Source organism: Rhinolophus ferrumequinum, chromosome 26, assembly GCF_004115265.2.
Source record: "Rhinolophus ferrumequinum isolate MPI-CBG mRhiFer1 chromosome 26, mRhiFer1_v1.p, whole genome shotgun sequence".
Lineage (NCBI taxonomy): Eukaryota > Metazoa > Chordata > Mammalia > Chiroptera > Rhinolophidae > Rhinolophus > Rhinolophus ferrumequinum.
In genome coordinates this window covers 17,165,061-17,178,649 of record NC_046309.1, presented here as the reverse complement: position 1 = coordinate 17,178,649, position 13,589 = coordinate 17,165,061, and the positions used below count along the sequence as shown (strand labels likewise).

At 36.9% G+C, this 13,589-nt stretch overlaps 1 protein-coding gene across 2 annotated transcripts in view; it reads right to left on the bottom strand.

The window, feature by feature from the left end:
* Nucleotides 1-13,589, bottom strand: part of TNPO3 (transportin 3) — a 74,109-nt gene that overhangs the window by 29,592 nt on the left and 30,928 nt on the right. For both annotated transcript variants that reach the window (XM_033099037.1, XM_033099038.1), the window contains exons 5-10: nt 10,278-10,421; nt 7,740-7,915; nt 7,069-7,207; nt 5,691-5,837; nt 3,675-3,782; nt 1,869-1,960 (exon numbers count right to left, since the gene is read on the bottom strand). In XM_033099037.1, coding sequence (XP_032954928.1) covers nt 1,869-1,960; nt 3,675-3,782; nt 5,691-5,837; nt 7,069-7,207; nt 7,740-7,915; nt 10,278-10,421 — 806 coding nt within the window. The remainder of the gene's footprint in view (nt 1-1,868; nt 1,961-3,674; nt 3,783-5,690; nt 5,838-7,068; nt 7,208-7,739; nt 7,916-10,277; nt 10,422-13,589) is intronic.

Sequence of the window (13,589 nt, the reverse complement as noted above, 5' to 3'; positions counted from 1 at the left end):
GATAACACTGTTTCAGAAGCATATTGCTCCTTAATCTTCTGAATGCCAGTGAAGTGTCTCTAACACACATCCTGCTATCAAATAAGGCTCTTCAAATTGGAGAGGCAGGCATTTGTTGTGAATGAATGTCTTCTTTTAAAGAATGTTTTATTTATTTCTGTATCTGCAGCACTTAGAACAGTGCCTGGCACATAGTGGGCACTCCACAAACATTGCTGAATGGCTACATGAATGAATGAATAGTTCTCATAGACCACTTTCTATTAGCTGTTATTCTCCAAAAGATTTCTTATAGCTGGATACTGGAAACTATAAGAACAGGTAAGCACGAGTGGGCCAGCTCACTAACTAAAGGAACAAGAACACAAGCTGCAGGAATGGGTAAAGGTACCCTGATGTGGAACATGAGGGAAAATCAAAGTAAACCAAATACTTTCCACAGCAATATGAATTCATTTTTTCCTTTACCTTCTCTTTATTCACTCCCCAAGAATACTGGCTGAAGTTCTTATTTATTTATTTTTTATTTATTTTTATTGGGGAATATTAGGGAACAGTGTGTTTTCCAGGACCCATCAGCTCCAAGTCAAGTCGCTGTTTTCAATCTAGTTGTGGAGGGCGCAGCTGACTGGCCCATGTGGGAATTGAACCGGCGACCTTGGTGTTATGAGCACTGTGCTCTAACCAACTGAGCCAACCGACCGCCCCTGGCTGAAGTTCTTTTAAGTAGAGTGGAGGATACCCCCAAAGTGGTAGAACATAATTCAGAAATGAAAGATGTTTAAAATACATGTAATATCCTGGATCAGAGCAAGAGCACTCCCTGATAAACTAAGTCTATTAATTCCTTTATATGTACTAAAAATTTACAATCATGCAGTTGGCTTGAAATGTAAATAAGGAAAAAACAAAATAAAATCTTGTCTCATTTATGTTTCCCAGGGACACTAAGCTAATTATCGATACTCTCTACCCATCCTTTTGTCACATCAACATATATCAGTTAGAATATTAGTGATTTTAATAATCTTTAGGCTGTCAATGAAGGTTCCAGACGACACCAAAATGGGTTTAAGAGCAAACAGTATAGAATGTAATTCAGGACCAGAAGTTTTTAATTGAGAAAAATGAACCTACTCGTGTCCTTGAATGTTTACTGGATTAGAAACGATATCAGATTTCACTGACTAGGCCCTGTCAGGCAGCTAAGAAAGGAGCACTGTACTTTTTACAAATAAATGCCTTATCCATCTCTCCAATCAAAGCCCTGGATAGAGAGCTCAACTGCAAATATCTGATCATAACACAAGAAAACTTAACAGATACTACTAGCATCAATTTATAAACTTATGGCACAAAGTAAACTCTGTTTTTAGGGATTCATGTTAAAATCATAAATAGAATTTCCATGCTAAGCAATTAGAAATCAAATTCTAATAATTTAAACATTTCCAATGGCAATAACAAAAATAACTGCCCTTTAGCTTCTGCTATTCTTTTAGGTAAAACAGTGCCTATGCCTTGCCTCTCTGAAACTCACGAATGAAATCTCTAAGACAGAAAAAAAGGAGAACAATATTTTTGATTATACCAACTTTCACAAAGGATCCTTGGATGGAAAAATACATCAGCATTCTTTTCCTAGCATCAAGAACAAAATAATTTTAACTCTAGCAAATGTGGATTAAACATGGATATCAGCAACGCATGCTACTTTGGGCTAGACTCTACAAGTCATAAGACTAGGTAGCAATTATAGAAGTAAGAAGTTCTAAGAGTTTCCAAATATATACCACACGAGAAAAATGGTATAATTTTCCTTCCTTTGATATTTAGAGTTCCCAGCAAAAGACTTATTAGACACTCACGGATCAACACTCTTTGCTATAGCAGCCATGATAAAGAGAACCGCTTCTGTCACCTCCCAGGGTGGGTTGCCTTCTTTCAGAGTAGAATACAACTAGAGAAGAAGAGGTGGATTACGGATCCATTAAAAGGAAAACAGAATAGAATTCCAAAACAAACAAAACAAAAAAATCCTGTTAGTTAAAATAAATCCAGCCCCTTGTTTCTAAATCTAATTAACTGTCTCTCAGAGCCAGGGGAGAATATTATTTCCATTTTTCACAGCCTCACTAATTATTACTCTGTAAGTAACTACTAATTTAATATTTGAAATAAACCCATTTACATTCCCAAGAGTATACCAAGATTACTGTCTGCCCCCACAAAATGAATATTATGGAAAAAACAAAACATATTACATGAGTGTCTTTTCCTGGTCTGGATAATAACTGATAAATACATAAACACACTTAAAATTGAGATACAACGTAAATCTTCTATATATGCATTGGCTTTACATTTCTATTGTTTTAACTACTTCTCTAGATGAACACCGGTAGTATAAATTTAATTCCTAAAAAGTAGCTGTCTAAAAGGCCCTATTTACAATACCATGTCGAAGCAAGGGGGGAATAAAGGAAATCAAGCAGAATATTCAGAGATGTCCAGAAATTTCCCAGGGTCTATCCATCTGTGGAATGTGACTGGGTGTTAGTCTAAATAAGGATTCTGTAGTAAAATAACAGCGACAGCTGGGTAAGACAAAATTAAATAATTCTGTTGTTATGGAACTTCACAGAGCCCTTAATATACTATTTAAGTCATTTCCCAATTTTAATTGATAATAGAACCTTTTTTGCCAAAGAGTATCTCATGGGACTGGTGTTCCACAGAAAACATCTTGGACAACACTCATGACTTACGTAAATTATAAACTGAGGTCTGGAGAAGAACAAGTAATTTGCTCAAAGCCACAGACCCAGTGAGAAAAGAAAAGAAATCTGAGCACAGTTCATCTGCCTGTGACCTGGGGATCTCACTGAATCTGTTTTCTAAGAATCCCCAACCCTTTGTAGTTTGGTCAATAAACACACTTTGATTAATATAAAGACAAATAGCTATAATTTTATTAACACGTTCCAGATCATATTATGTCCCAAAATACACAAAATGGCTGGTTACAAAAAATTAGATTAGTTTAGGATTGTTGAAAAAGCATCAAAACTCGTATTTCAGAGCTCAGAGCATGATTAAGCAATTTGAAAACCACCTGAAATTATGCTAATGTTACGTGATGTGGAATGGTGATGACTGCAACCTTACATGAAGTAAAGTGTTACTCACTGTCAGGAAAACCACAGGACTATGAATCTTCTACTCTAGCACAGTCACCTCTGGGATGAAACTGCACGGGAATCTAACCATTAGTGTGGACAAAGGAAATGCCAAATAACCAAGAGAGTTGCCAGGAGTTGGCACATAATTATTAAAGCAGAAAAACTTGCTATTTTTCCTGGCTAGGTCCAAATTCCCTAATAGTATCTTGGGGGCTTTCAGGTTTATCTATGATGTTCCACTCCAACTAGACAAGTGGAACAGCTCTCATTACCAAGAGTCATAGAGCAAACCGTAACTGAACCATCCATAGACTGTAAAGCAGTAAATAAACATAGCTACTATATGCCAGGCAGTGTGCTAGGCACCTGCATATCTATTGCCCTATTTAGCCATTGAAATTGAAGAAAAAGATGGAACATTTATAGAAGACACAGAAGTGAACACAATTAAAGTGAGCATTAAAACTGGAAAGAATCTCCAAACAGGCTTACCTGAGCAAAACACTCCATAGACCCAATCAGGAAAATCAAGTCTTTCACCAGGTCTGATACCCTCATCCGAAACTCCCCAAAATCATCAGTCTCCTCAGGTACCCCCTCCTGAAATTTCAAATCGAATAACATTTGTTTTAAACTCACTAAGGCTTTCACTGATCTCTATAAAATCAAGAAGAAGAAAAAGCCACTAAGTAGTCTAGTCCCAACGAACAAAAGATCAATCACCTAAATCATAGGATATTTTACTGTAGAGCTGTAGATATTTTACTCCCAAATTTCTAGGTAGGTCAAGTCAATGCAACCTATACTCTACCACCTTTACTATGCGAAGCGCTTTTCTACTTCATTTATTTTTTTTTCATTTCCAAGCTACACCTTGTTCTGTTGTTAGAAAAATGTGGAGTGGTAAGGGTGGTAATTTAAGACTTTATAAGCTTATCTAGATAAGGTCTAGCTTTTTAGTACTAAATAAGCCTGTGAAGCTTTATGGTTCAAGACCCACTAAAATTGACCATTATCACAGTAACTTGCCACCACAGAATCGTATTTTAGACTTTAAATAGAATTTTATATAGGTGGATAAATACATAATAAAACAAATATAGAAAAATATTAATGGTAGAATTTAGGTAATAGGTGTACAGATATTCACTATAAAATAACTTCACTTTTGCTGTATATGTGAAATTTTTCATAAAAAAAAAATACTGAGATCATTTACATTTCATGCATCTTAAATTCTTATCCCAATACACTCCTATGAGTAAACAGGCTTACCAATTGTGAGATGGTTAAGGGCATGGACCATGAAATCTGGAAAAAGCCCTTAGTATTACTGAGAATTGTTGGTCTAGTTCAACCTCCTTGCTTTAAGATGAAGAAATTAAAGTGAAGGAGTGAGGAGGAAATGATGGCTGTCTCAGACGAGATAATGAATTATAAAGTACTATACACCTATAAGTGCAGGGAATTTACCTGCAAGGGAAGTGGTGCGATGGAACTAGCAAAGGGAAGAAGGGGATCGAGCAAAGCAGAGCCATTTAAACTAGAGCAGGCCCACTTTTATATACGTATCAGGCTTCCAAGTAAGATGTAGTTAAAGACAGGATTCCTCAGTTAAAAAAAAAGTATTGAAAACCATTAGATTAGATCACTAAGGTTCTGTGGAGACACAAAATACCATGACTGAAACAATGTTAACACTAAAATGAAGAGAATAGTTTTCATGTCAGAGATACTTGTAAGCAATGGAAGAAAACTCTCTCCAGATCCTAAATTAAAGGACAGCGATTAAACCAACCAACCAAACGACAAAAAGGATGAAATAAATGCTGTAAAATCTGAAGAGACTAACCAAAGAATGGAGGTTGAAGAGTTTCTGAACGGACTGTTTTATAATATTTCTAGTATATTTTCTTTTAAGCAAATAAATTATTTCTGTATTTTCTTTTAAATTATAACATCAACATAAATAATGTTAAGAAAAATGTACGTATGTGGGAGGGAAATCATGTTATTCTACACATCCTCAAATATTTCACTTTTGTTAGTGAAATCCAATCACATATTTCATATTATTAAGATAGAGTATAAACTTTTGTATTCTCCTTTTCTCCTTTTTTCAATTTAGCATGCCAACTGTCACTATTTCAAGGTATTATTTTTAACGGCTGAATAATGGGACATCAAGTTGCTACATCATAATTGAAGTAACTCTTCTACTGTTGTACATCGGTTTACCATTTTTTACTTTTATAGATAATGCTTTGTACATAAAGTAGCTATATTTTTTCTTCTGTAGAATTAAGGCAAATTCCCAGGGGAATTAACTGGCTCAGCAGGATTGATTTCTTTTTAGGTCTAATACTCTTCATTATACTGGTATTGATTTCTTCAGTGTAAGCAATAGAGTGATAGAAAACTTGCAGATTCCATTAGCTTTTTCTCAAAAGTTCCCTTTCAAATTAGCACTGAAAAGGCAAGGAAACTAAGATAAAGGAGAGATCTTACATGGTCTGGTTCCAGCTGGCAGTGTCGAGCCAAGGCATGAAGCAGCCTCTGAATGTATGCTTTGAAGATGCCATGAATAACTTCATCATTAGTTTTGTACAAATGCTCCCCTAGTCGGTACCAAAAGTTAAAGGAAATTTCTACTACCTGTTAAATTAAAAGAGAGAAGGAGAAAAAGAAATGTAGTAAGATGACTTTTATTATTACTAGGGTCATATAGGAAACAAGATATACTTAATATGAGTGGAACCAGTTAAGCAGCCACATTTTCTCTAGCAGATTCATTTTCATCCTCCCAAATTATCTTCCCATGTTAGACCCAAAGCTCCATTTAGGATGACAGGCTTTACATTCCCCTGTGTAGCCCTGAGATAACTTCTCCAACAGTATAGCACTGGGTTCTGAATTTAGAAAGACAGAAAAATGGAAGTCTCCTTTAGTTTTTCCCAAATTCTGAAATCGTTTCATGTTTGAGATTAGAACACCTCTAATCAGATAATCCATCTGCAAATCCCTGAACATACCAACTTTGTGTCACTTTTATTTGCTTGCTCTCTTGAACAGGAGAGAAAAGGGAGAAAAAGTCTGGGGCTTTATCCATAGCTTATCTTACTTATGACACTATTTAAAGGAGTGATGATTATTATGCAGTGCTATACTTCCTCCCCAAAATGTTTTGAGTTTCAGTCAAATCCAGCTATCCTCATGAGATTACATCAAACAAATAAACATTAACTACTCCCCTTACGAAGGGCCCATATCATTCTTTATCCATCAAGGATCCAAAACAGAGCTATTTAAAACAACACCCAACTTGGGAGTTCTTTCTCACTTCTTATACTATTAAGAGGAGGCAAAACTACTTGAATAAATGAAGAGATTTTTAAAAATCTAGCAAATTTAAAAGAGGCAGGGTGTCTTACAGATTTTGGAATAAAGGAGACTTTTTAAGTACTTCTAATCCTTTTCTCATTTCCATCCAAAATTTTGGAGATAAATTTGGGATGTTAAGACTTGTGGAGGTGTAGCGAAGATGTGTTTTTTTCTGTTTGTTTGTTTTGAAGCTGTAGAGATCTAAAGTGTAACTGAAGCTAGAGAGGGGGCTCAGTAGAAAGGTAGCAGGCTTTCTTACTATCGGGTTCCTTGACATGCATACACCAGTCGGCCCAGCTAACCAGGTAAAAAACAGAAAAGGATTCAAAGCAGAAGCCCAAACAATAATTTTTTAAAAATCCAGTACAGAGGAAACTCCCACACACATTCATTAAAAACAAGACCATAACTTCCCATGAATAAAACGCTGGGTAAGAGACAATGGCATACAGATGACATGCAACACAAAACTTGGATAACGGCTTTAGCACAGTATAAGCACTACCTCATACTGAGGATGTCCTGCACAGATAAGAAGTAGTTCCAGAGTCCGTAGGTCCCCAAGACCTTGGCCGGGAGTACAAACAATTTTTTCAAGAAAAGTTTCACATAGTTCAGTGAAAATACGGCAGTAATTCAGAACTCTGTAGATGAAAGAGGAATGAGAGCACCAAAGTAGAAATCTGAGTGTTATATTTACATACTCACTGACACAGTTAATCAAATGAAGAAAAGGAGCTTCAGTCCAGTGGACACGTACTGATTATTTTGTTATGCTGTATGTATCACAATCTCCGTTAACAGCCACCTTTCTTTACATCATATGCTTTTATACATATAAGCAAATGACTCATGAGTCAGTTCAAATTCTCAGTTACTAAACACTCGTATAAAATTCCCATCAAATGACACTCAGTACTTCAAAGTTCATCCCTAATTCTTCGAGCCTTTCCTGTTCTAAGTGCAAAAAATTACTATTTTCCAAGCTTATAAGCTCCCCTTCTGCATCTATTTAGCCATTCTGGGTTCAGATGAGAATAGCAGAGCATCTTTAGGATGCAGTGTGCATATTTACAGAGTCACAAAGAATCACAAAGGATAAATGGATAATAAAAATGACTTAAAAAAACACCAAGCTGTATTTGTGAACCCAGGACTACTGTCTTAAACACTTACTTGTCTAAATCTTCACGTGCCACAGCCATATGATAGGCGGTCTCCAAAGTCAGAACTCCTTGAAACAGTTGCATGGCTAATGGCAGGTTGGTCTCCACATTCTCAATGGCATAGAGAGCTGAGCACACACAGTCTGAAGCAGCTTCATGTAGGTTGGACGAGGTCTTATCTTGTTGCTGAGGAATAGCAGGAATAGGGAAGAAGTATGATCATTAAGCTATAATCCAAGTAATACGTAAATCATTATAGTCTGTTTCTGAACACGCAATTTAAATGCCTGACAGCCTGATAGTCATGGCCTTCGACAAGACAATATCCATCTATCTTCTCAATGCTATTTCTGATTATTCTCCTACATGCCAAGTAAATCTGCCTTTTCTGTACCTCAGTCATGGTCACATGACTTCTAAAATCCATGTTTTTTTTTCCATATCAGTCCCTCCAAATGGAATGCCATATGTTTCCTGCCCTATTTGATCTCTGGAAATTTTTTTCATCCTTTTTCTGACATTCAAGTACTATCTAAAATGAAAGGGTCCAACAAGGATCAAGGACCCATACATAACACATCAATGTGATATTTCAAAGTATCGAGGTTATTAAACAGAGGTTCTTAAAGCTTCTGGGGAGGAGAGGTGAAGGTAACTTACAAAGGAGCAAAAACCAGACAGTTATCCAGCTTCTCATTAGCAATGATGTCTGCCAGCATACAAGAGGCCTTGAAAATTTTGAAGGAAAAGAATACTGAACTCTATGCCTAGCTAAACCATCAATCAAGAATGAAAGCAAAATAAAAATATTTCTCAGGCATGCAAAAACTCAGTTTACTTCCCACATATCCTTCTGAGGAAGGTATTTGAGGAGGCTCAAAAACAGTTAATCCAATCCAGAAGCATAGTAAAGAGAAATCCCAGGATGACAGCTGGGGAGCAGATCTGAAGAGCAATTGATACAAATTAGAGTAGATCAGAAGGTTTAAGGAGGGAGGCCCCCAGGGTTTCCATTTAGGAGAGTGCAGTTGAGAGGTTGGATAAATTTAGTGAAGGCATATTAGTCTTTTGTGCATAATAAAAAACAAAGACATTCAGAATCTTGGGGTGGGACTGAGTGGTAGGTTCAAAAATATTCACTGTATTACTATGTTTTAAAGTTAAATAAATGTTGAGATTTATTCTTTTGCACGTATCAAGTATTGTATTTAAAAAATTTTTTAAAAATAAGAACCATAGGAGAAAAGGCTCTATAATAAGAAAGTCACAGTCCAAATACAAAGCCAACAAAAATATGCCGTAATTTTGAACCACTGAATGAATGTAGGAAAAAGAATGTATTTGACCGTGACTCTAGAAAAACTCTTAAATGACAGAGGGATCCTGGGACACTGGATCAGCAGAGAAGATAACATAATCCTGGCACACTACTTAGCTTGTTCCTTACCCCACTCTCAACACCCAGAAGTCACCACTGTTTTGAAATGCATTCTATACCGTCTAGTGTATTGACGTTTGAAGTGTATTCTAGACTGTCCTCTATTCACATGTAAACATATTTATACATTTTTTAAACAAAAGTAGGATTTGAATTTATTTATACTGACTTTTCTTCACACAATTTGCTGAAAGGAAAATCAAAATTACCATGACTGAGGTAGGGCACTGACAGACATGGAGACAAAGACAATTACTAGCAAAACAATTATTAGCATCCTAACTGAGTCTTAGTTTTTGGTGAAAGAATGACAGCAGAAATACACTAACAATAAGGAAACATCAAAAATGTCTCCAAAAATGTGCTTTCCTTTTCTTTCTTTAATTCACTATCAATCTAGTAGCATGCTACCATCTTCTAAATGATAGTGTACCAGCATACAACCATTATACACAGAGCTTTCCTACAATGTGTTCATGGAGGGAAACCATCCAGGAGAAAGAGACATAGTCATTCCCATCTGCAAGGACCTGCTCAATATTTGTGCTTAAGATATGGCTATGTTTCTTGTTCTAAAACTAGACTTATTCTAAGCACTCACTTACTGCTATCTACCAAAACAGAGGAATGTATTACTAGGCACTGTTACTTTCAAAGTTTAAGGAAGAAATGCACAAACATATAAAAAGGCATTACTTATTATTCTGTTAATCTCAAAAACCCAAAATCCATCCTATACAAACCCTGATTTTTAACAATCTCTACTACAAAGATAATATTCTGATCTATAACTGTCTCTAAGACCCAATGAACATTATTAAAAAACACAACTTTATATACTTTAAAAACAAGAACCCAATGGTTTTTCATTACTTGGATTTTAACATGTAAATCGTTGGTCTACATTTAAGGCTGCTTTCCTATTAAACCTAACTACATTCTGTTCCGAGTATTAAAACCTTGATTAGGTACTTGGAAGGGACACGGCTGCTTTCCTACTCTATGCCTCCCAATCACTGTGCAGAAATCTGAAATCACAATTATGTCCCAGAAAGTTAGTTACTGTGACTATGTGGCAGAAATACTTTCATAAACAAAGCCATTACTTACCAAAACCTCAAAAAGGAGTGCTAGTAACTTATTGTTAGCCATGAAGTTACTGTCCAAAACGCCTAAGTTAAACCAACTCCCCAAACAGCGAAAGACCTTCATAAGCATTTTCTCATCTGTTCCTGCCTTTTCTACACAGGTCATCTGAAAAGAAGGAAAAAGTGGAAACAAACAATGTCAATCTTTATATATAAACCATTATGACAATCACCTTTCAGGAGTAATAATGAGAAAGATGACAATAGTAACAGGTAACAAAGTGCTTTGTAAGTGCCAGACTTTGTTCTCAACACTCTTAATTCATTTAATCCCCATTAAAACTCTACAGGTAGGTATTATTCTTATTTCTACTTTCTCAATTGGGAAGTTGAGGTACAGAGAGGTTACAGACTTGCCCCAAAATGGATTGTTTCAGAAATAGCTTTCTTAGATCCACTTCTGCATTGATTTAATCTTATCAACAGAATGGTCTTTAAAGTAATACTCATCTATACAGTTGATTTTATAGAACAGAAATAGAAATAAGCTAGTCATACTATTGTATATTCCCACATGAAAAGCTGATGTTTCAGCTTTGTCACTAGGATACTCAAGCAAATATGCCGTTCCACAGAAAGTCAATCACAGTACCGTGTGATATAAGCAGGTGTTATATTAATTTTTGCTCCAAAAGACGCATGAGAGCCGATGGTCTAGCTAGGTCTTATTTTCGGGGAAACATGGTAAATGTGACAGCTTAGAAAGGGATAAAATGAAAAGTTAGACTAAAACTCACCATTGTTTCTCTTTGCAAACTGTTGTGATGTATATTTTTTCAAAGTGAAGTGTAATATTACATTTTCTGGACAAAAATAGTTTAAAATAACTTTTACAGGCAATGGGTTAGAAACATAATTGCCGTGGGGTTTGGGAGGCACGGGGGGGAGGCGGGGGGCATGGAATCCCATAATGATCTAAATGCTGACATTTGTACTTCTAGGTAGTCACGCTCCCCCTATGTTTGCAGTATCAGGCAATAGCAATTATATATTCATTAATTAGTTTGAATTGTACTTAATAGAATTGAAATGAAGGAAGAAAAACAGAAATGATTCAAGTAAGTTCAAGGCAAGCAAACACACACACACACACTGCGAATCTCTGAAGCTCTTGATGTAAACTCATACACAATTGCTTGGCCTTTATGCTTCCTAAATGACATCTCAATTTTATTAAGGCATAATGTTTACAAAAGGAAGCACTTGACTGTACATTCTAACTACGAACTCAAACTTAAGGATACAATTTTAGAAAAATCCTACATCTAAAACGAGTTGCTTTGGAGAAGAAATTTTGCTAATTAAATCAAATACATATCATAAAGCGTCAGAACTAAGAGTTACCTTCAGTTCCTCTTTGAGAACTATATTATTAAAAACCCTTAAAGTAAGGCCTCAAAAGTTGAAGGATAAATGCCAGAAGAGCTCATCAGTAGACAAACAGCAGAGGCAAAAAAGAATTGATCTTGGATTAACAAAATGGAGAATAAATGAAGGGAGAAAAATATATTAGGAGGCCAGGCTCAGTTCACCTTTAAGAGCAAGAATAATAATATTATAAACCTTTAAAAATTCAATATAATATTTAAGAACGTGTCCATTTGAATAGACTGAAAAAGCACAATACTGATAAGAAAATGGGATGGAGTAGAACCATTAACTGAATGAAAGGTTTTAAAAGGCCTTTGGTACCCGGTCTTATAGGCAAACACTATTTTTCTTGGCAATTTTGGCCTCATTTCTTCCTCTGGGTTCTGTAACAAGACAAGCTACAGGACAGAATTATCGACCTGATTAGGTACCACAGGGATATATTTTTCAGATTTCATCACAACAAATCAAGCGATCACCTGTTGTCAATTATAAGGAAGTGCCAACTAAGCCAAGCGATGCCTTGGGAGCCCGTAGCTGCTGTGCTGACCACTGTGGCAGTAAGGACGGCTATAAGGATGGTCGTGTCAACTGGATTCTTTGACGTCACTCAAGTGCTTACAAAAAAATGACAAGCTCAGGTCCATTAACTCAGCTCAAGTCACAGTCTGAGAACCAGAGTTTCCACGACAGCTGCAAACGAAGCTCTTATTTTTTGTAGCTACAGGGCTGATATTGCTGAAACTCATACACAAAATTTAATTGTGCAGCTTGCAGAATTAAAAACAACAGTTGAATTTACACTCTTACCAAGTTTCTCATGTGGAAGTTAGGAAACGGATAAAGAACGGGATTCTCTGAATGCAGACATCTGTTTGGACTCTAATGAAACTGATAATCTTGAACCCCCAGGTCACTTTGAGTCTCCCTTACCAGTGGAAGTAGTCTGCCTTCCAGTGTTTGAGAGACTAGCCTTCCTCGGCTTGAAAGCCCTATAACAGGGGTGTCCAAACTTTTTTCAACGTTTTTTACCAAGGGCCATATGCGGTAAAATACACAAACAGCCGGGCCACTCACTCGAGGTGAAGTACGTATTGCCTCACCTGGTTTATTTAAGTAAACTAAATATATTTTTGGAATCTGCTGCGGGCCAATTAACAATGGATAGCGGGCCGCAGGTGGCCGGCAGGCCGCAGTTTGGACACCCCTGCCCTAGAATAACATCTTCTGAGACAGAACCTTTGAAAAGGGATGCCCTACCACAACCATCCCGTGACACGCATAACTAAAGTCAAATCTCAGCAGGTTCTAGGGAGACAGGTACACACAGGAGGAAATAACTTGCACACCGAGAGAATTGTAAAACTTTGCTAATGTGGATCTGAAGAAACCTGGGGAATATTATGTGGGAGTGGGTTCTCAGGGAGGCTGGAATGTAACAGTAGATTGAACCAAACTTATTTATATGAGTATACTTCCTAGAGATTCTAAATGTAATGAGTTTACGGAGCCTCTGGGAAACACCAATAGGAAAATCATAGTGTAAACGTCTAGGATTTTGTAGCAAATCTATGCCCTCTCGTGCAGCTAACTTCCTTCCTTTTGAGAAGCAGCGTCTGGCTTGCTGCTGAGCCTTGGTAGAGACTGCACATCTAACCACGGACACCAGGTGATCACGTGGCCTGGGCTTCCACTCACGGAGCACTGTCTGAACTACCTGGCCATAACGTTGGGCGTGAGCAGCAGCAACCTGTCATCAAATGGAAGTGGCATATAAGACACTAAGTTCAGAAAGGTCTGGAAGGTATAGGTTGCGTGAGCATGTGGCTCAGATTCCCTCAACACCAGCTCTTCTTGCCTTGATTCATCCCCTTCAATTCATGCGCAGGGCCTCCTGGGGTAT